Source organism: Capsaspora owczarzaki (genome assembly GCF_000151315.2).
Source record: "Capsaspora owczarzaki ATCC 30864 unplaced genomic scaffold supercont2.10, whole genome shotgun sequence".
NCBI classification, from domain to species: Eukaryota; class Filasterea; order Ministeriida; family Capsasporidae; genus Capsaspora; species Capsaspora owczarzaki.
This window is the reverse complement of record NW_011887301.1, coordinates 391955-412727: the sequence shown is the minus strand read 5'-3', so window position 1 is coordinate 412727 and position 20773 is coordinate 391955. Positions and strand designations below refer to the sequence as shown.

Sequence of the window (20773 nt, the reverse complement as noted above, 5' to 3'; positions counted from 1 at the left end):
TTTTTAAAACCCGGGGGAGAGGGAAATTGGCCGGGGAACCAAAAAAAAAAAAAAAAAAAAAAGGGGGACCTGAAGTTTTGATCCTGTTTGGAAGCAACCAAGAGGAAAGGAAAAGAACACGACACAGAAGGATTGCAACAAATAGTGTAGAACGCAGCGAGCGCCCGGGGGAAGGTGGGAGGGGGGGGGCAAGTGGTGGATTGGACTTGAGTGAAAGTCGCTCTCGCTCTCAGAAGCGCTCAGTCTCTTCTGCACTTCTCAGATTGCTGTGTGATATTGCTGCTTCGCTTTGTTATTTGTGTGTTTCGTTTCCTTGTCTCAGAAGCTTTGCTTGTCCTCACTCGTCTTTCCTTTCCTTTTGCTCTTTTCCATTGCAGCCTTCAATGCCGTCCTCGTCCGCCTTGCTCGTCGGTCTGCTTGCGTTCGTGGCCCTCGTTGCTGCGTTCGCATCGCCCGTCTCTGCGCTGTACATTGTGGTCGACGCGCACGCCGAGGAGTGCTTCCACGATCACATTGAGCGCGGATCCAAGCTGACGGTCGCCTTCCAGGTCTACGAAGGCGGCTTCCTCGACATTGACATCAAGGTGAAAAACCGACCCTCCCGACTTTGCCCCCCCCCGTCGCTCGAGTCTCGAGCTTTGTTCAGAGAAAGCCAAATATTCTGTGAACGAGGAGCTGGCAGGTGGGGGTGGGGCATGCTGGCTTGGAAGGAGTGATGTAGGGAGGAATAGAGAGAACGGCTTATGAAGTGCGCCAGCTCACTGCATCAGTTCAGCGTATACTCAGGGGGGAGGGTGTTGGCCGCCAGTTCCAACATCGCGCACTCCCAACAAAGACCAGGAACGAAAGAGCAGAAGGCCAAGGGACGTTGCACTGAGGGATGATGAGAGCAGGCGGATTTGATTGCCGTTCAATGTGCGTGATGGTTGGATCACCACACACGTCAGAGACGATCGCATCACAAATATGCGGTGATGACGGGTGTATCATATTGCTACTTGGCCTTGGATGGCAGTCTGACACTCTTGTCTGGAAGCAGAGATTGTCAATTTCCCACTAAGTTGCTCTCCATACGTTTCGTTTCGTCGCGACTCGACTCGACTCATCACTTCCACCACTTTGAATCACGATTTAGATCACGGGCCCCGATGGCAAGATTGTTTACAGCGGCGATCGCGAGACGGACGCAAAGTACACGTTTGGGGCTTCGGAAACGGGTCGCTACACGTACTGCTTTGGCAACAAGATGTCGAGCTTGACGCCCAAGATCCTCATGTTTACCGTTGACATTCACACGCCAGAAAAGCCCAAGCCAGCAGGAACCGAGGGTACGATTCAGGGTTGGTGGACTGATTCCTGATCTGCACTCACGTTTGTGTTTTTGGTTTTATTTCGTTTTCTGTATCAGAGCACACCGATATGCTCGACAGTATGGTGGCTCAATTGCATGATCATCTTACCACTGTTCGACGTGATCAAGACTACATGGAGGTTCGTGAAGCCACGCACCGCGGAAGTAAGTTTCTCAGCTCCCCACGATCGGGTTTTCTCGTTGTGTTGTCGAAAGAAACAGCAGAGCTCTGCAACAGAGCATCAAATGTCCAGTCACTCATGGGATTGACATCCACTTCCTTGTTCACCCTTCACAGCCAACGATAGCACCAACTCTCGCGTCCTGTGGTGGTCCTTCTTTGAAGCCATCATCTTGGTAACAATGGCCGTGGCTCAAGTCTTTTACTTGAAGCGACTTTTCGAGGTCAAGCGTGTCGTGTAACGCTCGAGTCCTGTGCGATTCGGCGCAGCAATGTGTTGTGGAACAAATTTATTCTCTCTCGTCATCAGCCCATTAGTAAATGGAAAAGAAAAAAAAACTACTTTCTATTAGGATGATTGACCACATGAAAACAGCTTGCTATGGCGCAAATCCCATCAGCGAATCAATCATGTTAACAAATGGCGCTGGGTTTCCTGGCGGGAGTGGCTTTAGTGCTGCGAGATTTGCAGTTGCAACGGTGTGTTCGAGTTTCCTGTTCAACGAGAACATGTGCGATGCAGAAACAAGTCAGAGACGACTCAACAAACAAGCACAACATGGCAATATAGTAACGCGCAAATGGGAAAAGCAGATGACTTGCTTAACGCTGGTTTGAAGAAGGTGGCCATTTGCCGAGAGCTGGCCTGCGAGCTCGTGTTGGTGATTGCCCAGCAAGTCTTCGTTAATGACGACGATCAATTTCCGATCTGCTCGTAATGCCTCGAGAATAGTTCCAGCACCTACAACAGCTCAACACCAAAACAAAGTCTACGTTCAGAACACAAAACTCTGAGCCGGCGCTTCCATTATTTCGCTCAAGACATTGCGTACCTCCATGAGCGATAATCAGCTCTGCGTGCTCCATATCCTTGCTCAGCGATGGCTTGAATCTGTATGCTTCAATCTGAACGCGATCATGATCATGACTGGTGCCTCGAGCCGAGTCCGACGCAGCCGAGCCGCCATTGACGCTGGTCGCCTGGCTTCGTGTGACTCGTCGTTGGCTTGACGATGACGATGATAATGATGGTTGCTCTTCTTGCTTGGAGGTCGCTTCTGCCGCAGCGTGAGAGTCTGATGGAGCTGTGGCAATGTCTTCTGGAGCAATCGCACCGCGCCCGACTTGCACAACGAGGCGGCCAATCCCATGCACGCGCCATAAGACGTCCAGGAAGGACTTGCTTGTGACGACAGCGATCAACGCGTCAAAGCTGGTCGTCCCGACAGTCACCAGAGCGTATCGTGGCTTGTCCGGTTGGTTCATTCGTGTGAGACAGTTTTGTGGTCCGTCCACTACACAGCAGCGAGAAAAACAACGACTAGAGAAGAGATCACGACAAATGAATATGCAAAGATTTTTGAGCCCAACCAAAAAGCGAGGGGGCGGCCAGGAAAGACTGAAGAAGTTGAAGCAAATCAAAATTGCTCAGAGCAGCCTCCTCCATCGCTCCGTCTCACTGACGCGCTCAATGCCCGTCTTCTTTTGCGGCATATAGTTGTCAGTTTTCGCCTCCTCTCTTTTATGGGGTTGTAACCTTTTGAATCCCACTCTTTGTTTCGCTTCGTTCAACTGTAATGCAAGCTCCATACAACCCGGATTCCCGTTTTGCGCCTTGCCCTCGTCCCGCCTTTTCGCCAATGACATTCCCCTGTTTTTCGCATCACCCTTCTCCTTCTCCTTCTCCTTCTCTTTCGGTGTGTGTGTGTGTGTGTGTGTGTGTGTGTGTCTCGACCACTGTCGTACTCTCACAGCAAAAGCGAAACTCGAGCTCTGCGTCATCAACTCCCTTGACGCACGTTTCCCCTCTCCCCTCCTCTCTTCCCCCCCCTCCCAACCTCCCTCTCTCGCTCTCTCCTCACTTGTCTCGTCTGACATGCAAACCCACACACCCGCATCGCTTGTCTATCGTCAACCCCACTCAACACTAACCTTCAGACTTCCCTTTTTTTTTTCTTTTTTTTTTTTTGCCCATTTTGCTGTACTCCTCTTCCACAGAAGCACAGTATGTCGGCCTTCACCATCTTTGTGTCGCCGCTCAAGCAGACGACGCGCATCGACTACTCTGTCAAGCTGAAGGACGCAGCCACGTCGGGCGAGGGCATGGAGCTCCTCAAGGACCTGACCAACACTCGCACCGCCCTGCTCGACCTCATGGGCAAGTGGGAAGCCCCGCAGGACGCCTTCATGTCGACAGCCAATGCCTATCTGTCGCTGCTGCGCGGTTTGGTCGACCAGGTGGACGGAGCGTCGTCCCCGCCACAACAACCTGCTGCCGCTCCTGCTGCTGACGGCGCTGCTGCAGACAGCCAAGCCGCTGCCACTGCTGCTGCCTCGGGCTCGTTCAACAAGCTGCGAAAGTTGATTGCATTCTACTGGACCAACACGCTCGGCAAGCACCACATCTCGAGCGACACGGACGTCCAGTTTGAGCTCATCTCCATGCTCGAAGACATTGCGATTTGGCACACCAAGAAGGCCAATCTGACGCTGTCTGCCGCCAGTGCCGAGGAGAACGACCTCAAGGACGCGTACAAGCTGCTGCGTGTGGCTGCCGGCATCCTGCTCTTTATCGAATCGACCCAGATCGCCCGCCTCACCACGTCTGCCAGCCCGTCCGACACCAATCCCGCGGCCGTTCGCGCCTACTCGTCGCAGCTGCTGGCGGAGGCCGAGGAGGTATCGCTGGCTCGCGCCGTCGAAAAGAAGCACTCGCCGTCCCTTCTCGCGGGCATTGCGCGCGACATTGCCGACAAGTTTGACGCTGCCGCCAAGGGCATTGCCCAAGTGAAGCTCGACAAGGTCGACAAGTGGTCAAAGTACCTGGCTTGGAAGACCAAGTACTACCAGGCTGCCGCATACATGTTCCTCGGCCTCGATCTGCTGAGCAAGGACGACTGCGGCAATGCCATCCGCGCCATGACCGAAGCCGAAAAGCTGCTCGAGCAGGCCAACGCCCTGGGCAAGGTGTTTGTCGACTGCGAGCCCAAAACCCCCCTGAAGATTCACGAGCTGCCTGCCACCCAGGCCCTCTCGCGCCAGCTCCGCGACAGCCTTGCCAAAGCGAAGCGCGAAAACGACTTTATCTACTTTAAGAAAGTCCCCACCGAACTCCCCGAGCTCGCAGCTCCGCGCGCAGTGGTCGAGCCAGAGCCATACGCCCTCGCTCCGCTCAGCAGCCGGTGGACGGCCCAAATGTACCAGTCATTGAACGTCTCCAAGGTCATCCCCGACGTCGTGCCGGCAGCCGCCCTCGAGCGCGAAGAAGCCAACTCCAAGGCAGCAGCCAAGGCCCAGCATCCAGTGGACAAGGGAGCTTGCACGATTTTGTAAAAGCGGGGGTTGGGTGCACAGTATTTTGCGTTGTGTTAGTACTTTTTTTATTGTGTGTGTGTGTGTGCTGTCACTGTGGATGAAATAGTTGAGCTTTGTATTCAAAAACTAGAACGTTTCTACGTATTTGGCAGTGTGAGTTTGTTTCACTTTTTTTGTTGCAAAATGTTTCAAAGATGAACCCAAATTTGCAAAACCGTTTCACGCAAGAAGTTTGTTTTTTTCGCGCGCTCATGTTTTTTTGGCCTCTTTTTCTTTTTCTCGCTTTCGATCAAGTTGCTTCGCGCTGGATTTCAGTAAAATCGAAAACGCTCACCACTACACTCACAGCCTGTCCATGTGAGGTGAGCGAGAGTGGGCTAAAATTATCAAACGTAAATCCAAAAGAGAAAAAATGTCAGTCTTCTTTCTTGTTTCTGTTTTTTTTTTTTTTTTTTTCGTCCCAAGCTTTCGCTCGCTTTTGTGTTTGCAGGCAGCGTTGAAGGGGGGAACCACCAGTGTCGTTCCCTTGTTGCTGTGCTTCAACCTCGCGCCTCTGTCCAATGTCCGACCTGAACGAGCGGGAGCCTGCGCTCGCGTCGCCTTCGAAGGACGCATCATTGTCGTCGTCGTCGCCGAGTTCTGCAAGCTCGCCAGGAGCACGTCGTCCGCCGCTGCTGTCACTCCCGTCGCTGTACTCGCTGCCGGGATTGACGAGCAGCACGACAGGCGGGACTGAACCAAGTACACTTCAAGAGGGAAACGCTGGTGGGCTGTCGTCTCCGTCACACTCCAGCAGCTCCCAAGCAACAATAGCGGAACTCGCTGCAACTCGGCGCAAGATGCCGCTTGCCATGGATCCTGCTGCCCATCAGCAGCCCGTTGTGACGTCGGATCGTTCCCAGCAAGCAAACCAGCTGCCAAACCAACTCTCCGACAGCTACTTGTCGCCAAGTTTAGACCTGTCATCCAATCCAACCAGCGCAGGTGTGGTTGTGCTTCCAGAGTCGGGCGAGTCGCTTGCTCTGCTCGCCGGATCGTACGAGGAGCCTCCTTCATTGGTCTCTGCGAGTCTACCACCGCCACCACCTGCGGAACATGACCCAGCCAGTACGGCCGAAACGTCGGCACCTCCTCTCGCTCCCTCCAATCCCTCAGCTCCACCGCCTGTCCAACTCCATGGCTTTGTTTCTCACTTTGACGATACAGACGCCGACGCTGTTGTAAGAGAGTGTGCGCAGCAGCATTTTTTTTTTAATTTGTTTTCTGGCGATTGTGCTCACTTTGTATCTCATTCACGTTTTTCTAAACTAGGAGCTCGCTGAGCATGCACATTTTAATGCAACCCAAGATTCAGTCATTTCAGATTCACAAGTGTACAGAGGCAGCCAGCCAAATCGACCTGCGGGGTTTTCGACCATCTTCACGGCCCAGCAGGCAGAGTACGTCGAGAATTCAGCCCAGGATGGCGCCAATCTTGGCTTTTTCGCCGATCAGGGCCCGGACTCGGACGACGCCGAGCTCGAGTTGCATGCGCAGCAGCTGGAGGAAGCCCGGTCTGCAAATTCTCTCGTGGTGTCTCGGCATCACACATCGCACCACGACACAACCGCCAGATCGCCAGCCTCTGGCCAAACCTCTCGTGCGCGCTCGTCGCATCGACGACCGCCATCTGTCACCCCATTTCAGGCACCTCGAAGGAAGGGCGATGCATCATCATCATCTGCTCATGGCATGGAAGATTCCGGCGAAGGTGCTGCGCGAAAGCGCGCTCGTATCGATCCTGAGGGCCGCGCATGGAGCGAGGACGAGGCCTTGTCATCCGCCGCTGACAATAGCTTGCTCGTGGCTCGTGCCGCTTCGCCCTCGAGCCGCTCTGGTCGACACGGCCGCTCCTCAATGTCAAGCTCCGCTTCCTCCGCTTCTTCTTCTTCATTTTCTTCCTCCTCCTCGTCTCGATCGTCCCGCGAGCTGTCGAGTGAGGCTGCGATTTCCTTCTTGCGAGCCAACTTTGGCCGATGGACCTCTCGCGAGCAATCCAGCTTCCTGGGCGAGCTCGTGCGCTGCCTCAACCCTTCCCAGGTCGTCGTGATGAGCTCCCTGCTCGCGCCGCTGACGCACTGCGATTTCCTCGTGCAGCTCCCCGAAGAGATTGTCTCGCGGATTTTGGGTCAGTTGGATTTGGTATCGCTGGTGCGAGCGGAACGCGTTTGTCACGCGTGGAAGACGGTCATCCAAACCTCGTCCATTTGGCGGCGCCACCTCTACACCCAGTTTTCACCGTCAATCCGCATGATATCCATGTCGCGATCGTTGGATCTTCGCGACTGGCGCGCCAAGTGCATCAACTCGCACCTGACGCGCAAGGCCGCGCAACAAAATTGGCAGCGCGGTGTCTACTCGCTCTCGCGCACCACCTGCCGATCCAGCGGTGTGTACTGCGTTCACCAGCATGAACGCCATGTCGTGTCTGGCCACCGCGACAAGAACATTCGCGTTTGGCTGATTGTTGACGAACAGCTGCGGCGTGTTCGCGAGCTCAGCGGACACCAGGGCAGTGTTTTGGCCTTGCAATGCGACGATCGCCGCATCGTGTCTGCCTCCAGCGACAAGACAGTCCGTCTGTGGAACATGAACACTGGCGTGCAGCTCGCCGCTTTCGAGACGCACACAGACTCTGTCCTTCAGGTGGTCTTTGACAACACCCGGATTGTGAGCGCGTCCAAGGACCACCAAATCCACACGCTTTTGTGGACCCAGGATGGCATGAATGCAGAGTTTGAACATCGCATCACGAGTGGCGGCAGCGCCATCAATACGGTGGATTTGTGCGACAACCAGATTATCGCCGCCTGCGGCGATCGTGTCGTCCGCGTCTACAATGCCGCCACTGGAGCCTTGAACGGCGCCCCGATGCACGGCCACACACGAGGCATTACCTGCCTCTGTGCCCACAAGGATCTCTGCGCCACAGGTGCCTCCGACCGGCTCATCATGCTCTGGAACATGACCACGCGCACGTTGGTTCGAACAATGACGGGCCACACTGACTTGGTCCGTTGTCTGCGCATGAACGAAACCCATCTGGTGAGCGGATCGTACGATCTGACCGTGAGGGTCTGGTTGGTCGCGACGGGCGTGTGCCTGCACTCGTTTACCGAGCATCGCCAGCGCGTGGTGTCGCTGCGGTTTGACCTGACACACATCATTTCGGCCTCGCAAGATGACTCTATTGCGGTGTGGTCGTTTGTCGATCGCGAGCGCCAGCCCCTGTATCAAGCCGGCGCAAACCATGAACCCAACGAAGTTCAGGTGCTGGACAACAAGGCCGTGCGGCGAATGCTCACCAGTCCGAGCGTGCCTCGCGCTTTCGACGTATCGTCCTCCATGATGGAGGTGGAGCACGTCGCGCCTGACTCTGCCCTGAAAAGCGACGATGGCATGTCTGTCGCGAGCTCGTACAGTCGCCGCGGTTTGTTGTTGCGCTCCCCTCACCGCAACAGCGAGCTGTATTCGCGTGCACCGTCCACGCCTGGATCGTCCGTGAGCGGGTCCACGAGAAGTCGAGTCACTACCATTCCAGCAGACCACGACGACGACGACGACATTGACGAGGAATCAGTCCAGGAGATTGAGGAGGACACCTCGTCGATCGCTGGGCTCCAGGAGTCGTCGGTTGTCGGCATGTACGATTTGGGTGCCATGTCCGACTCGAGCCAGCCCGAAAAGAGCAGCGCCGCTGTCAAACGGCCAGCAAGGCGCCGAGTTGCGGGCCTGTCCAAGGTGCGATCGTCGTCTCACCGGCCTTCGGCTGTACCGCCTCTGACGGACAGTTCTTGCTCCCTTCCGAGCCTTGAATCCAAGCGCAGTCCCAGCGCTGCATCCCGGTCTGTGCAAGAACACCTGGCGGGACTCTCCGACGATGGCGAGGATTGAGCGTGCTTCATCCAAATCTTTTTTTTTTCGATGCATTGTTATTCCTCTGTGGTGCGAGTGAGTGTGTGTCGGTTGTTGTTCTTGCTGGGGTGGGTGGTATTGATCGTTAGTTGCGAATGTATTTTTGAATTTGTTGAACCAATATTATTACTGAAGCTCAAATTGCCCTGAAACGTTCGCGAAATCAAGAAAGCCAACCCAAAATTTGACTGGATGAGCTACTGCTCGTGGTGGTCGTCATGAGCATCATCGTGGTCGATTTCAGGCACTGGGAAGCGTAGGATGGCCGCAATGCCTGAGAGATTCGAGAGTTCTGAAAGAGCAACGAGTGAGAGAAACGGACAAAGAATCGCAATCAAAATTCTGACGTCGAGAAACAAAAAAACGTACGTTCGCCCGAGACGTGGAGGCTGGAAAAGATGCGAACAACTCCGCCATTGGCTTTGACATTTTCGACAAGACGAACGTACTTTCGTCGTGTTTCCAAATCTTGTGACCTGTGTGTGGCAGAAGCGGACAAAGAGACAGTTGATTGTTGGTGTTTGCACAGAAATAGGCAACCATCTCTGTCGCTCAACAGGCTCCTACCGAAAGAGTTCATCAGAGACCAACAATGTCTCAATCGCATTCTGCTCGTCGGCCTGGTGCACATGAGGATAGCCGTAGAAGGCGCGATCGGGGTCCTTGTTCAACATGTCGAAAAAGCTGTCGAGCGCCTTCACCTCGCTGGCGGCCTTCGTGTCAGCCAAACGGGCGGTGACTGCAGGATCTGTCAACAACTCTGTCAGAGCGTGTTTGTGGCCAGAGGAGGCGTGCACCAGGAGGAACTTTGAGCGGTTTTCGCTCAAAACTTTGATTTCTTGCTTGATTGCCTGGGCAAACATGTACTCGGCAAATTGGTCCTGTCAACGTTTTGTGTGTTTGTGTGGAAGGGACAGTCAAGTCAATGAGACGAGCATGAGAGCGCTTGGGTTGGTGTTTGGGTACGAAAGATTTTTTTCACCAACCTTAACAAAGCCTGGGCTTCCAATCAACACGCACTTGACAATGGAAAAGTCGACGTGATGCAAAATCGCCTGCATGGTCGATTCGAAAAATCTGTCCAGGGCCTGGTGTCGTGCACAACAGCAACACAAAAAGTTTAGCGTGAGAATGGGACGGGGAGCACTTCACGCGTGAAATCCTGACTTTATCGTGTTGCGTAGCGCTGCCTTTTCGCTTGCGCGGAACTGCCGCTTCTATCCGGGCTCGTACGATCGTCATGCTCGAAGTTACGAGGCACACGCATGCAAATCCTGTCGACCAAGAGCAAGAAATTGAATGCTTCGCCATCACATCAAGCTTCACCGCCACCAGACGCTCAAAAAGAAGCACCAAGAGTATGACTCAGAGCAGCTGCTCTACCTTCTTGCATCAGAACTGCAGCAACGTCGGCGGATTGTTTCACGTCGCAAGCCATGTCAATGCGCTCGAGGCTGATAATGTCCCACTCTGTCTTTGAGAGCTGGAACTTTCGATTCAGCTCCAAATCGATCGTGTGATACGCACCCATCTAATGGCGTGCAATATGGTTTGATCAATATGTGCGTGTGAGTGAGTAAAACGGCTTGACATTTTGACATTGCTTCTGGATGGACCATTCGTACTCGGACAAAGTCGTTTTCCTCGACGTTTCTTCCGTTGATGCGCAGAGTGCATGCCTTGACATCGTATTGAACGGACTCGATCTCGACCGTCAGAGTGACTCGGACGCGGTTGGACTCGACTGAGCCTGTGTTTGACTCTGACTGGACGCGGCTACTCGACGAAGCCCACCACAAGCGAGAGACCATTTGGAACGCCCCCCCCCAAATCCAGATGACCCAAAAAAATCAATGAAGAGTAAGTGAATGACCAAGTGAGTGAGTGAGTGAGTGCACATAGAGCAAAGAGCCCAGCGCCACTGCCATTGCACAACGTCCAAGTCCTCTCTGCCTCGCTGCCTCGCTCTCTCTCGATGTTTTTTGGCACTGTACCGGACGGTGGACGCACGCAGCTTGTCGCCGACTGCAATGAGGTTGTACGCGTGCCACATGTCCTCTGCCTCCTCCGGCAGCAGCAGCACCGAGCCAGTCTGATCGCGCTCAATCTCACGCTTCAGCAACCGCATTCGCTGAGAAAATGAAAATACACTGAAAACAAAAATAAAAAAAGAAGGACTGAGTTTAGTTTATTGAAGAGCTGAGAACATTGTCTGAGAGTCTGAGATTTCTTTAGTGTTAAGATTTGCAGGCTGCTCAGTCGCCGTTGTTCTCAGCAGCAAAAGTGCCAATGCGAGTGCACGTCTGCCCGTCAATGCTGCTGCAGTCCATCCGTGCGCTGGTATCGAGATCCAGCTGCAGCGCACAAGCTCAAGCTCAAGCGTCAGGGTCGTCGTCATCCACACTGAGTGGACTGAGTGGACTGAGTGGCCGCCATCATGCTGGTGCTGCTGCTCCATCTCTTGGCTTACAATGCCGATCACTGTCGACGGCACCACGCTCGGACTCGCGCACGGTGGCATCTCCATCGGATGCTTATTGTGATTCTACTGTCATTGCTACTGCTGCTGCTGCTTCCGATCGCAAGCTGCTGGTCGTGATGGGCATCGAGTCGACATGCGATGACTCTGCAGCCGCAATCCTCGCTCTCGATGAAGCCGGCACTCAGTCCAGCAAGAGCTCTGGGAACAAGGCCAAAGTCTACCCGTATCACCCATTGACCATTCGGCTGACTGGCGCCGGGTTTGCTGCACGCAACCCATCACAACCGCCGCCAGACACTCGAGCAACTCCAGCTGCCAATCCGCCTGAATCGCAGCCAGAAGCACAACCTGCCGAAGCCCAGCCGACACACCCAGAGGAATTTGCAGCGGCCGTGCTTGGGGAAGGCGTGTCCAGCGCGTGGAGTGCGCTCGTTCGGCAGGGCGGAGTGCATCCGCTGCATGCGATGCAACACCACGTTACCCATCTGCCAACAGTGTGCAAAGATGTGCTAGCTGTCAGCGGGAAGGCGATGAGTGACGTCAACTTTCTCGCTTACTCGTATGCACCTGGGATTGCTTCGTGCCTGCTCAAAGGACGCGAGGTCGTCACCCAGCTTGCTCGCGACCACCAACTCCCTGTGGTGCCGGTGCATCACCATGAGGCGCACATTCTCACTGCGACCTTGACAGAACCACAGCTGCAGTTTCCCTATCTGGCGCTGTTGGCAAGTGGAGGTGACTTCCAACTCTTGTACGTGGCCGGCTTGAACGAGTACAAGCTCCTCGGCAAGGCGCTGGACGACGCGCCCGGAGACGCGCTTGACAAGATGGCGCGTACGCTCGTCACTGACGTGGCTCAGGGCGGCAGTGCCGGAGCTGCGCTCGAACGTCTAGCCCTGACTGGCGACCCGAACGCATTCGAGTTCCCAGACATCATGGCCAACCGGCTCAACTGCGACGTCTCGTTCACCGGTCTCAAGGCCAGCGTCCATCGCGCCATCACAAAGTCGCTGATGGATCACGGGCACGATCCAGTCGAGTTTCTTCGTGCCCAGAGCAAGGAGCGCTTCGACCCTACACTGGTCCTGCGTCCCGATTTGCAACTGGTCCGGCGTGTGCAGCAGCGCGCCTCGCCCCGGCTGCAGTCCAAGCAAGAGGTGCAGCCCACAACAGCGCCGCCGACCAGCACAACACAGAGCCCTGCCACGGGCGTCCCCGGTGCAGCCGATATTGCCGCCTCCTTGCTGAGCGCTGCGGTTCGGCACATTTCGCAGCGATGCATGCGCGCCTTCCTTGCATGCGCAGCATTGGGATTCAAGCCGCCTCGAGCGCTGGTGCTTGGCGGAGGTGTCACCGCCAACACGCAACTGCGAGAATCCCTTGCGGCCCTTGTTCGCAGTCAAGGCATCCCGTTAGTGACGCCACCACGCCACCTCTGCACCGACAATGCTGTCATGATTGCCTGGTGTGCCATGAAGCACTTGCAGAACGGCACTGCCAAAATTGTCCAGCCCGGTGAGCTGGATTCCCTAGAAATCCACTCGACCCTGCCGATCGGCGTGGATATTCGCGACCGTGTTGCAGCGCAGGGCATTCGAGTATCCATGTCGCGCGATCCCATTGCCATCCACAAGCGTTTTGCTGCTGATATGGCGACTCTGCGCAAGGGACAACGAGTGCAAGTCTGAACAAGAAGCAGAAATTGATATTCAGACCTTGACAATGCTAATCAAGTCGTCGTGCTCTGTGGTTGTTGTTGCTTGCCATGACCGTATGCATCATGTTATATTTTATTACCCCAAGTAATGTGTCTTTGTCACTCTATCTTTTTTTCTTATCATCTCAGAAATGGCAGCCATCAAAAAGATTGGCGCCTTTTTCGGCAACATTCAAGCGTCGCTGAACTCTGGGTAAGTCTAGCTTTGTTAATACTAAAGATCACGACGGGTAGCCTTGTGGCAGTAATTCGATTGGCGGTGATTGTTGAAGAAGAGGTTGCATTTTGTGTGGATTTGCATTGGGCCTTTTTGTATGGATTGGCATTGTCGCTCTTCCCCCCCCCCCAACCACCACCACCACACTCGCGCGCGTTCTTCTCAACGCTGCATGTCTTCTTGTTATGTATGCGTGTGTGTGTGTCTCTTCTCGTGCACAGGCGCCAGTCGATCGAGGACAACCTGAGCAAGGTCAAGAAGCTGTCGCTGAGCACCATCAAGTCCGAGCTCGACAATCTGATTCCCGTCGGCGGCGACTCGAGGTACAGACCACAACGAGACGAAGCAGGTGTTCTTTGCTTCAATCTCAAGCAAGTTGTGCTGGGGCGACCGGGCTGCTTGCTTGCTTGCTTGGTGTGGAGCGCGCTCCTATGCTCAGTCAGCTGCTCAGTCACCGTCCATTGAGCGCCGTCCAGTGGGATGACTTCACCATTCATCATCCCATTGATGTACTCTGGAATGTTCTGCAAACTCACGTTTGATTGCTCTTTGTCTGGGCAGCTCGCTGGATCACGTCTCGGTCGACGCAGGATCGGAAATTGCCATTCAGTCAGTTTCGAATCAAAACTTTTGGCTCAACCCTTTGGATCTCGCTGCAAAAGCTCACAGTTGGACTCGTTCTGACTTTTGGTCAATGGTGTAGATTCGAACGCGATTGGGTGACAATTCATAGCCTGCTTCTCGAGACCTCCACCAAAGCAAAGGTAAAAGCTGGTCCAAGCCAAGCTGCTTTTTTTTTTTTGCATACCTTGTCGATGTTGCTGCTGCTGGTGGTCTCGTGTGAGCTGGATATTCACCTGTGCATGTTTTGCTTGCTATCTGGAGTACAGACTGCCGACGACTTCCTTGCAGCCATCATCACTCAGTGCCAAGCAAGGCACGACGGGATGAAAAACTTCCAAAAGCAAGCTGCGACGCTCGGTGTCATTGGCATGAGCTTGGACGGCATTCACCAGTCCGCAAGTGAGTTTTGTTTGGATGTCAGCGTTGAGACTTTTTTTTTTTTTTTTTTTGCTGTTTCCTCGCGCCAACTTCACTCAACTCTCCTTCCCGCATCTCCAGCTCAATTGAGCGACCAGTTTGTTGCCGTGCAGTCCGCTCTGGATGAGCTGGAAGTCCTCTGTGACCAGATCGATCACCAGAGGAGCATTATTGCGCACTTTCAACAGCAGGAGGACAAGGCGAAGCGCGCCGAGGATCAAAAGATCAAACAAGAGCAAGCCTTCCTGTCCGAGAAGCACAAGGCCTACTCTGACCAGGCTACATTGGACTTGCTCATGTACAAGCAAACGGGCAGCATGGCACCGGGTGAGTCGTGGGCTGGCTGCATTTTTATGGATACCTCAAAACTTTTGATTTTGTCGTGTGAGCTCACACCCTCTCCCACCCAATTTGACACAGTTCTCCTTGACGGCGCCCGCTCAAAGACCGAGCAACCCTCAACAGCGGTTGCCGAAGTCTCGATTGCGGACTTGGTCGATCAGTCCGCGTTGCAAGACTTTTACGCCGACTTGTCGACCGACTCCCGCTCGATGGACGACACGAGCTCACTAGCTTCGTCGTCGTTGTCGACTTCATCGCAGCAGAGCACGCCGCTTGCCGCGTCCAAGAAGCCCTTGCAGTCCAAACCAGTGACCAAAGTTGCCAACGTCGCGCCCGTCATCGAATCGCCGGTGCCTGTGGTTCGAAGCCCGATGGTTGACACTCCGGCCTCAAGCACGCCTGCAGCGAGCACGCCTGCTCCGATCGCCACACCTACTCTGCCTGACGAACCTGCAGCAGCCCCCGTTGAAGAGAAAGCGAGCGAGCCGGAGAAGATTGAAGCGCCAGACACGACCGCTGCTGCTGCTGCTCCTGCTGATGTTGCTGCTCCTCAACCCGAGGCTGAAGTATCACTTCCTGAGCCATCGCAGCCTGAACCTACTGCTGCTGCTGCTGCTTCGGAGGCTCCTGCGCCTGAAACCCCTGCCACTGTCGAGACCCCTGCAGCTGCCGAAACCACTGCTGATGCACCTGAAAAGGACGATGACGACGAAGGCGCGAATGCCGCTTCCGCGTCGGCTGCTCCCATCGCCACGGCAAAGAAGGGTGGCAAGAAGAAGAAGAAGGGCGGCAAGTAGAAGACCAAGTCCGCCATCTTTTTGCGAATCGCTTTGTTGATTTTTCTGTGTGATTAAATAGATTTGCTTCCTCTTGTCTATTGACTGAGCAAAAAAAAAGGAATTCTGTGGCAGAAAGAAAGTCTGGAAAAAGAAAGAAAGGCAACCCAAACAGCTGTATTGAGAAGCATCGCTATTGAGAAGTGGTGGTGGTGATGGGTTCGGTCGGAGGATCCACCTTGCCAATCACAATCCATGGAGTGCAAGAGAGTGCTTGGGTCTTGGACGCGTCCAATCGAAGCTGTCGCTCAAAAACAGGGTACTTGAAGGCGTGGTGGCCGTTCTACCGTGGACAAAGAGTTGTCAGCAAAAGTCTTTTGCACTCGGCCAGCTGTTCACTTTATGTGCGAGCCAAGCCCTTACCTCTTTTTGCGACAATTCCACAGTGACTTGGGCCAGCATGGTTTGCGCAGTGGCGTTCACAAGCTGAATGCTGACAATCTTTGGCTTGTCGACCTGCTCGATGATAGGAGCGCCAGTGGGTGATTTGGGAGCCTTCTTGAGTTGCTACAAACAATGCGTGGGAGGTAGAGGCGCTGAGAAAACACTGCAAGAATGACAAGGAAAACTCTGCCAACAATCAAGTCGTTTCTTACCTCGTAGAATCGCTGTGAAGTCAACGCCTGGAGACGAGTATGCTGGCCACTGTCGATGTCAAAGTCATTGATGCCGTTGATGAAGGGGGATTAGTCGTGCGTGAGCTGCCAGTGTCAAAGCAAACCATCTCAGACGTACGTCGCAACGCAGGTGGTGATTTCGTTCGCAAGCGTCTGAGCAATCGGTGCGAACGTCGCACGTCCAAACTCGCCATCCAGCTTTCTCAGATATGCAGCACTATACCAAAAAAATCGCACAAGGTGAGTTTGTCGGAACGTTGAGTCAAAAGCGACAACGTTGACGTGAGATTGTGATTGTGATTGAGCACCTGCCAAAGTTTTGGACACGCCGCCGAAGCCGGTTCCAGCGCGACTTGAGGCCAGCAAGCGTGTACAGCGGCGGCTGCGGACCGACGGGGATGTCCTTGGAGAGGATGAGGCCGCCCGACATGGACGCCGAGAGCGACTGCGCGACGAGCGGATTCAAGCGGCCGGGGCGTGCGAGCGCGGGCGTCGACTGCGAGTGCAGGGCTCGAGCGTGAGCAGTGAGAGCAGTAGTAGCAGCAGCGAGAGCATTGAGAGTGGTCAGAGTGGCCAGAGTGGTGGTCTGGATGGGGTTGTTGGAGCCAAGACGACCGCGTCCTCGTGCTGCCATGTGAACAGCAAGCGCAGAAGCAGAAGCAGAAGCTGAAGCTGAAGCCGAGGACTGGCTGCGGAAGTGGATCCGCTGAGCGACGGATCCGCCATGCATGCGAGCAGCAGCGGCAGTGGGCGCCACCGGCAGCAGCAGCAGCAGCTGGAGAGCAGAGCCGGTTGACTGCGGATTCAACGCAGATCGGACGAGCATTGTGTTGGAGTTGAGTGAAGCAACGAAACAAAAAAAGGAGGACTGGTGGGGATCTCAGAGTGTGAGATTCAAGGCAGTTGAATCGATATCAAAGTTGGCGGGTGATGTTGGAGAGTGGCAAGTGGGGAATTCATCGCCTCGATGCAAACTGCATTCAACTTGAAGTACTTGCCTTTGGAAGTGACCTTAGTTTGTGTCGGACGTGCAGTTGATCAACGGTTGTGGGTTTGGTGGAGAAAAATACAAGTGAAGGTTTATTTCCCGCGCGGAAAAGGGGACGAAACGGGACGAAGTGCAAAAAGCAACGCAACTGTATCTGCTTGCATTCGGACAAGAGCACACGAGCCCTGAATCACTTTCGACGGAAGCCACGGTGCTCGGCGCCTACAGCGTCGCTAACACTGGTGAAGCTGTTCTCGGCAAGCAGCTCGGCAAGACGCGACTGAATCTTGGGCACAATGCCTGGGCCGTCGTAGACAATCGACGAGTACAGCTGGACCAGCGAAGCGCCGGCGAGGATCTTCTCAAAAGCGTCGTCACCCGTCGAGACGCCGCCAACGCCAATGATGGGCAAGCGGCCCTGTGTGAGCGTGTACATGTCGCGCACGGTTTCGGTCGCAAGTTGACGCAGCGGAGCGCCGCTCAAACCACCCGTCTCTTGAGTCAGGGACGCGGGCGACTTGAGAGTGGCAGGGCGAGAGATGGTGGTGTTGGACACAATCAAGCCGTCAACCTTCTTGTCCATCAGCACGGAGGCAATGTCTTCCTTGTCGGCAGGAGTGAGATCCGGGGCAATTTTGACCAGCAGCGGAGGGACGCGGCCACGCACAGCGGCAGAAGCCTGCGAGGGAAGGCCCAGCCGATCTCGCGCCACAAGCACGCGGTCGATCAACGCGCCCAGCTCTTGCTTGCCTTGCAGAGACCGCAGACCAGGTGTATTCGGCGAAGAAATGTTGACCACAATGTAGTCGGCAAACTTGCCCAGCTTGTTGATGCCCTGTACGTAATCGTCTGCCGCGTCCACGGTTGTCTTGTTTTTGCCCAGATTGACGCCGACAATGCCATGTCTGTGTGTTTTTGGAGCATCAACAAACGGGGGTAGGAGGGAAAGGCAGTAGGGTTAGTGAGAGTGAGAGAGATGATTGGTCAAAATGCAATGCAAAATCAATCGCTGAGAAATGGCTCAGACTGGGCTCAGACTGGCTCATACTGGCTCGGAATCGCTCAGAATCGCTCAGAATGGCCACAGCAACCACAATCCACTCTCCTTCCACTCACTGGAATCCGCGGGCGGCCGGATCTGCGACGCGCTCGCTCAGGCGATCGTGGGCATAGTCCAAGCCAAAGCTGTTAAACCCGTATCGGTTGATGACTGCGCGGTCGTCGGTCAAGCGGAAGACGCGCGGCTTTGGGTTTCCCGGCTGGGCGACCGGCGTGACGCTGCCAATCTCGACAAAGCCAAAGCCGACGCCGAGCATGGCGTCGATGCAGTCGGCGTGCTTGTCAAACCCGGCAGCCAGGCCGATCGGGTTGCTGAACTGCTTGCCCCAGACGGTCGTCGCGAGGCTCGGGTGGGCGTCCGCGCGCGTGGTTGGCAGCAGGCCGCTCGCAGCCACCCGCACTGCCATGACGTGCGCCGTCTCGGGATCGAGCAGGCGGACGAGCGGCATCACCAGGTGCGTCGTGACGGGGCTCGTGACGGACGACGCGGCAGAGAAGGCCGCCGCTGCACCGCCGACAGCGACCGCTGCCAGCAACGACCGTAGTGCCATGCTTTGTTTTGTTGGGAGTGTGTGTGATTTAAGGAGACTGCACTGCACTGGAGATTGTAATTCACGAAAAATAAAATGGGAAACAAAGGCCAGCAAGAGGAAGGCAAAGTTTGGGAGGAAGGGGGGAAACGATAGAGTTTGTGTATTAACTGTGCATGTTCAATCGAACCGTAACCTCGAACTCGTGCAGTCCTCAAGGAGAGCTCGTGTCCATTGGCTGCACGAACTGGCGCAGCGTGGAATCCACCGCTAGCTTTTTGAAAGACGCTGGTCGCTCAATTCTTCCATTCTTGTCCGATTCGCACAATTCCGCAACAAACTGTCGTCGGGCTTCAGCAGCTTTGCGGCTCTGTAGCAACACAAGGGATCCGGGCGCAAAAGGACGGAAGAGGGGGGGGGGAAATCATGTCACAAAACGAATCGTGAAAGAGATTTGGTGAGGGTTTCAATACCAGCGCTCAAACAAAACAAGTCAAAAACAGTCGCATACCGTGGAGCGGCTGGGAAATAGCGATAGTTCGTCATCAACCATGCTGGCAGCGATGGCCGCTTGGTCGGGCACGAGGGAGGCCTCGCCGATTGGAGTTTTGAGCAACGGGTGAAGCTGAACAAAAAAAAAAAAAGAATGGTCCCACCACAATTATCAATCAGAATCACACCAATGAATTGCCACCTCCTCGACCCCGTTCTTTTCGGAACTCACTTTGGCTTGATATGCAGGCGCGGCCATCTGAGCTGGGATGGCAGCAATTTGTCGACGCAAGTCATCGATACGACGCTCTGCATCGGAGCTTTCACTGCAAAACGAAACCAAATGAGCGGCATGTTGCAGACTGGCAAAGTGTCCAAGCCACCCATACCTTTCAGCTCCTGAGAATGCTCTGTCCAAAGCTTTGGCGGAATCCGCAAGTTCATCGACAGCTTGGAGCATGGATTCCTGCGAACAACCAACGTACAGCGTTGTGAGCTTTCAATGCCAAGGGGGGAGACCCATCAAAAGAAACACTGTCAAACCTTGAATTGCAACTGCCGGCCTGGCGGTAATCGCAGCACAGTGTCGGCTCGAGGCGCGACAATGCTTTTTAATACTAGCTCGGCTTTCGAGCGCAATGTCATAATGATGCTCTCAATGTTGATGCCAGTCTCACTAGCGCGCTGGGTGGGCAATGACGCCGCTGGGGCAGCGGTGCGAAGGGCATCAATGACGCGACCTTGGAGACTCGTTTCAATTGGAACCCAGCGCTTGAAACGCGAGGGCGCGACCAGTACGCGTGTGATTGGAGTTGTGTGTGTTTCCAAGTCAGCAATGGCAACACGGTCATGCTGGGAGACTGGAGCGCCATCGTTGAGAATGCGCAAACCACGGTCGCGCGCTGCAGACGTGGACAAGGCGGCCTCGACGCGTGGAATGGAGTCGGATCCAATGTCGTCATCATCACTGTCAGCGGGCTGTCGTCGCGCGGCCGATCTCGCTGCAGACAATGTTCGTGTTGCTGACTTTGCAGGCTTGGGAGCTTGCTGTTTGCTTGTCGCAGCGACTGTCTTGGTCGCGGCGCTTGGTTTGCGAATGGCTTGTGTTGGAGGAGCTGCGGACGACGACGACGATGCTCGCGATCTGTCCTTTGGCGCATCGTGTGTGGCTCTGGCTTTGGTTGCGCTCCGGGTTGGGCTCCGGCTTGCAGCAGCAGCAGTAGTTGCAGCAGCAGCAGCAGCAGCAGCAGCAGTAGCGGTGGTTTTGGACTTGGTTTTTGACGCTGGCTTGCTGATCGCAGCCGAGGCGACCTTCTTGACAGTCTCGCCAGCCTTCGTCGAGGTCGATGCAGTGCTAACCTTGCCAGCAGCGTGTTTTGGCTTGGGTGCAGCAGCAGCAGCAGCAGTAGTAGTAGTAGCAGTAGTGGAACGCGACTTTGATGGTTTTACTGAGCCGCTCGTCTTTGAGCCTGCGCCCGTCGAGCTGGGCTTCCGCTGCGTCATTGCCTTGTCGCCCGCTATTCCCCCGTTGATTGATTGATTGATTGATTGATCGATTGATCGATTGAAAGTTCTTTCCGGATGCAAAACCTGCGAGTCAAACGCAAATCGAAAAAGCAAATCAATCGAGAACAAAGAGTGAAACGGTTTT

General features: G+C 54.8%; 10 protein-coding genes across 10 annotated transcripts; 5 read left to right on the top strand and 5 right to left on the bottom strand.

The window, feature by feature from the left end:
* Positions 1 to 342: 342 nt before the first annotated feature.
* On the top strand, positions 343 to 1893 carry CAOG_05946 (transmembrane emp24 domain-containing protein). Its single transcript, XM_004345486.2, has 4 exons — positions 343 to 584; positions 1136 to 1328; positions 1409 to 1516; positions 1650 to 1893. Exons 1-4 carry the CDS (start codon positions 384 to 386, stop codon positions 1772 to 1774), a joined length of 627 nt encoding a protein of 208 aa, XP_004345536.1. The 5' UTR covers positions 343 to 383; the 3' UTR covers positions 1775 to 1893.
* On the bottom strand, positions 1872 to 2864 carry CAOG_05945 (hypothetical protein). The gene is made up of 3 exons (XM_004345485.2): positions 2366 to 2864; positions 2136 to 2274; positions 1872 to 2027 (listed from the first exon to the last, which is right to left on the bottom strand). Exons 1-3 carry the CDS (start codon positions 2796 to 2798, stop codon positions 1913 to 1915), a joined length of 687 nt encoding a protein of 228 aa, XP_004345535.2. The 5' UTR covers positions 2799 to 2864; the 3' UTR covers positions 1872 to 1912.
* Positions 2865 to 3070: 206 nt separating this feature from the next.
* On the top strand, positions 3071 to 4991 carry CAOG_05944 (hypothetical protein). The gene is made up of 2 exons (XM_004345484.2): positions 3071 to 3106; positions 3531 to 4991. Exon 2 carries the CDS (start codon positions 3540 to 3542, stop codon positions 4863 to 4865), a length of 1326 nt encoding a protein of 441 aa, XP_004345534.1. The 5' UTR covers positions 3071 to 3106; positions 3531 to 3539; the 3' UTR covers positions 4866 to 4991.
* A 292-nt stretch (positions 4992 to 5283) lies between these two features.
* CAOG_05943 (hypothetical protein) lies at positions 5284 to 8948 on the top strand. The gene is made up of 2 exons (XM_004345483.2): positions 5284 to 6067; positions 6159 to 8948. The coding sequence occupies exons 1-2, from the start codon at positions 5408 to 5410 to the stop codon at positions 8778 to 8780; spliced, it is 3282 nt and encodes a 1093-aa protein (XP_004345533.2). The 5' UTR covers positions 5284 to 5407; the 3' UTR covers positions 8781 to 8948.
* CAOG_05942 (translation factor pelota) lies at positions 8884 to 10963 on the bottom strand. Its single transcript, XM_004345482.2, has 8 exons — positions 10796 to 10963; positions 10427 to 10577; positions 10185 to 10332; positions 9969 to 10075; positions 9788 to 9889; positions 9369 to 9682; positions 9171 to 9277; positions 8884 to 9093 (listed from the first exon to the last, which is right to left on the bottom strand). Exons 1-8 carry the CDS (start codon positions 10927 to 10929, stop codon positions 8999 to 9001), a joined length of 1158 nt encoding a protein of 385 aa, XP_004345532.2. The 5' UTR covers positions 10930 to 10963; the 3' UTR covers positions 8884 to 8998.
* A 105-nt stretch (positions 10964 to 11068) lies between these two features.
* On the top strand, positions 11069 to 12971 carry CAOG_05941 (O-sialoglycoprotein endopeptidase; the record flags this gene model as incomplete). Its single annotated transcript, XM_004345481.2, has 1 exon — positions 11069 to 12971. The coding sequence occupies exon 1, from the start codon at positions 11091 to 11093 to the stop codon at positions 12969 to 12971; it is 1881 nt and encodes a 626-aa protein (XP_004345531.2). The 5' UTR covers positions 11069 to 11090.
* Positions 12972 to 13118: 147 nt separating this feature from the next.
* CAOG_05940 (hypothetical protein) lies at positions 13119 to 15468 on the top strand. Its single transcript, XM_004345480.2, has 7 exons — positions 13119 to 13193; positions 13439 to 13540; positions 13779 to 13826; positions 13921 to 13981; positions 14108 to 14240; positions 14340 to 14585; positions 14679 to 15468. The coding sequence occupies exons 1-7, from the start codon at positions 13132 to 13134 to the stop codon at positions 15395 to 15397; spliced, it is 1371 nt and encodes a 456-aa protein (XP_004345530.1). The 5' UTR covers positions 13119 to 13131; the 3' UTR covers positions 15398 to 15468.
* CAOG_05939 (hypothetical protein) lies at positions 15468 to 16913 on the bottom strand. Its single transcript, XM_004345479.2, has 5 exons — positions 16362 to 16913; positions 16172 to 16270; positions 16033 to 16081; positions 15800 to 15943; positions 15468 to 15719 (listed from the first exon to the last, which is right to left on the bottom strand). The coding sequence occupies exons 1-5, from the start codon at positions 16877 to 16879 to the stop codon at positions 15570 to 15572; spliced, it is 960 nt and encodes a 319-aa protein (XP_004345529.1). The 5' UTR covers positions 16880 to 16913; the 3' UTR covers positions 15468 to 15569.
* Positions 16914 to 17120: 207 nt separating this feature from the next.
* On the bottom strand, positions 17121 to 18685 carry CAOG_08925 (dihydroorotate oxidase). The gene is made up of 2 exons (XM_011272294.1): positions 18158 to 18685; positions 17121 to 17946 (listed from the first exon to the last, which is right to left on the bottom strand). The coding sequence occupies exons 1-2, from the start codon at positions 18649 to 18651 to the stop codon at positions 17232 to 17234; spliced, it is 1209 nt and encodes a 402-aa protein (XP_011270596.1). The 5' UTR covers positions 18652 to 18685; the 3' UTR covers positions 17121 to 17231.
* CAOG_08924 (hypothetical protein) lies at positions 18664 to 20750 on the bottom strand. Its single transcript, XM_011272293.1, has 5 exons — positions 19666 to 20750; positions 19512 to 19588; positions 19355 to 19448; positions 19142 to 19255; positions 18664 to 19000 (listed from the first exon to the last, which is right to left on the bottom strand). The coding sequence occupies exons 1-5, from the start codon at positions 20623 to 20625 to the stop codon at positions 18845 to 18847; spliced, it is 1401 nt and encodes a 466-aa protein (XP_011270595.1). The 5' UTR covers positions 20626 to 20750; the 3' UTR covers positions 18664 to 18844.
* Positions 20751 to 20773: the final 23 nt, after the last annotated feature.

Coding starts and splice junctions, on each gene's coding strand:
- CAOG_05946 (XM_004345486.2), top strand. CDS start 384: ATGCCGTCCTCGTCCGCCTTGCTCGTCGGTCTGCTTGCGTTCGTGGCC. Junction 585..1,135: donor TCCTCGACATTGACATCAAG/GTGAAAAACCGA, acceptor ATCACGATTTAG/ATCACGGGCCCCGATGGCAA. Junction 1,329..1,408: donor CAAGCCAGCAGGAACCGAGG/GTACGATTCAGG, acceptor TTTCTGTATCAG/AGCACACCGATATGCTCGAC.
- CAOG_05945 (XM_004345485.2), bottom strand. CDS start 2,798: ATGAACCAACCGGACAAGCCACGATACGCTCTGGTGACTGTCGGGACG. Junction 2,275..2,365: donor GCTGATTATCGCTCATGGAG/GTACGCAATGTC, acceptor GAGCTGTTGTAG/GTGCTGGAACTATTCTCGAG. Junction 2,028..2,135: donor CTTCTTCAAACCAGCGTTAA/GCAAGTCATCTG, acceptor CTCGTTGAACAG/GAAACTCGAACACACCGTTG.
- CAOG_05944 (XM_004345484.2), top strand. CDS start 3,540: ATGTCGGCCTTCACCATCTTTGTGTCGCCGCTCAAGCAGACGACGCGC.
- CAOG_05943 (XM_004345483.2), top strand. CDS start 5,408: ATGTCCGACCTGAACGAGCGGGAGCCTGCGCTCGCGTCGCCTTCGAAG. Junction 6,068..6,158: donor ATACAGACGCCGACGCTGTT/GTAAGAGAGTGT, acceptor TTTCTAAACTAG/GAGCTCGCTGAGCATGCACA.
- CAOG_05942 (XM_004345482.2), bottom strand. CDS start 10,929: ATGCGGTTGCTGAAGCGTGAGATTGAGCGCGATCAGACTGGCTCGGTG. Junction 10,578..10,795: donor CTGCGTGCGTCCACCGTCCG/GTACAGTGCCAA, acceptor TTCGTCGAGTAG/CCGCGTCCAGTCAGAGTCAA. Junction 9,890..9,968: donor GCGCTACGCAACACGATAAA/GTCAGGATTTCA, acceptor GCACGACACCAG/GCCCTGGACAGATTTTTCGA.
- CAOG_05940 (XM_004345480.2), top strand. CDS start 13,132: ATGGCAGCCATCAAAAAGATTGGCGCCTTTTTCGGCAACATTCAAGCG. Junction 13,194..13,438: donor CAAGCGTCGCTGAACTCTGG/GTAAGTCTAGCT, acceptor TCTCGTGCACAG/GCGCCAGTCGATCGAGGACA. Junction 14,241..14,339: donor CGGCATTCACCAGTCCGCAA/GTGAGTTTTGTT, acceptor CCGCATCTCCAG/CTCAATTGAGCGACCAGTTT.
- CAOG_05939 (XM_004345479.2), bottom strand. CDS start 16,879: ATGCTCGTCCGATCTGCGTTGAATCCGCAGTCAACCGGCTCTGCTCTC. Junction 16,082..16,171: donor ATCACCACCTGCGTTGCGAC/GTACGTCTGAGA, acceptor TGACATCGACAG/TGGCCAGCATACTCGTCTCC. Junction 15,944..16,032: donor CTTCACAGCGATTCTACGAG/GTAAGAAACGAC, acceptor CATTGTTTGTAG/CAACTCAAGAAGGCTCCCAA.
- CAOG_08925 (XM_011272294.1), bottom strand. CDS start 18,651: ATGGCACTACGGTCGTTGCTGGCAGCGGTCGCTGTCGGCGGTGCAGCG. Junction 17,947..18,157: donor CCGGCCGCCCGCGGATTCCA/GTGAGTGGAAGG, acceptor AAAAACACACAG/ACATGGCATTGTCGGCGTCA.
- CAOG_08924 (XM_011272293.1), bottom strand. CDS start 20,625: ATGACGCAGCGGAAGCCCAGCTCGACGGGCGCAGGCTCAAAGACGAGC. Junction 19,589..19,665: donor GCCGGCAGTTGCAATTCAAG/GTTTGACAGTGT, acceptor GGTTGTTCGCAG/GAATCCATGCTCCAAGCTGT. Junction 19,001..19,141: donor TATTTCCCAGCCGCTCCACG/GTATGCGACTGT, acceptor GTGTTGCTACAG/AGCCGCAAAGCTGCTGAAGC.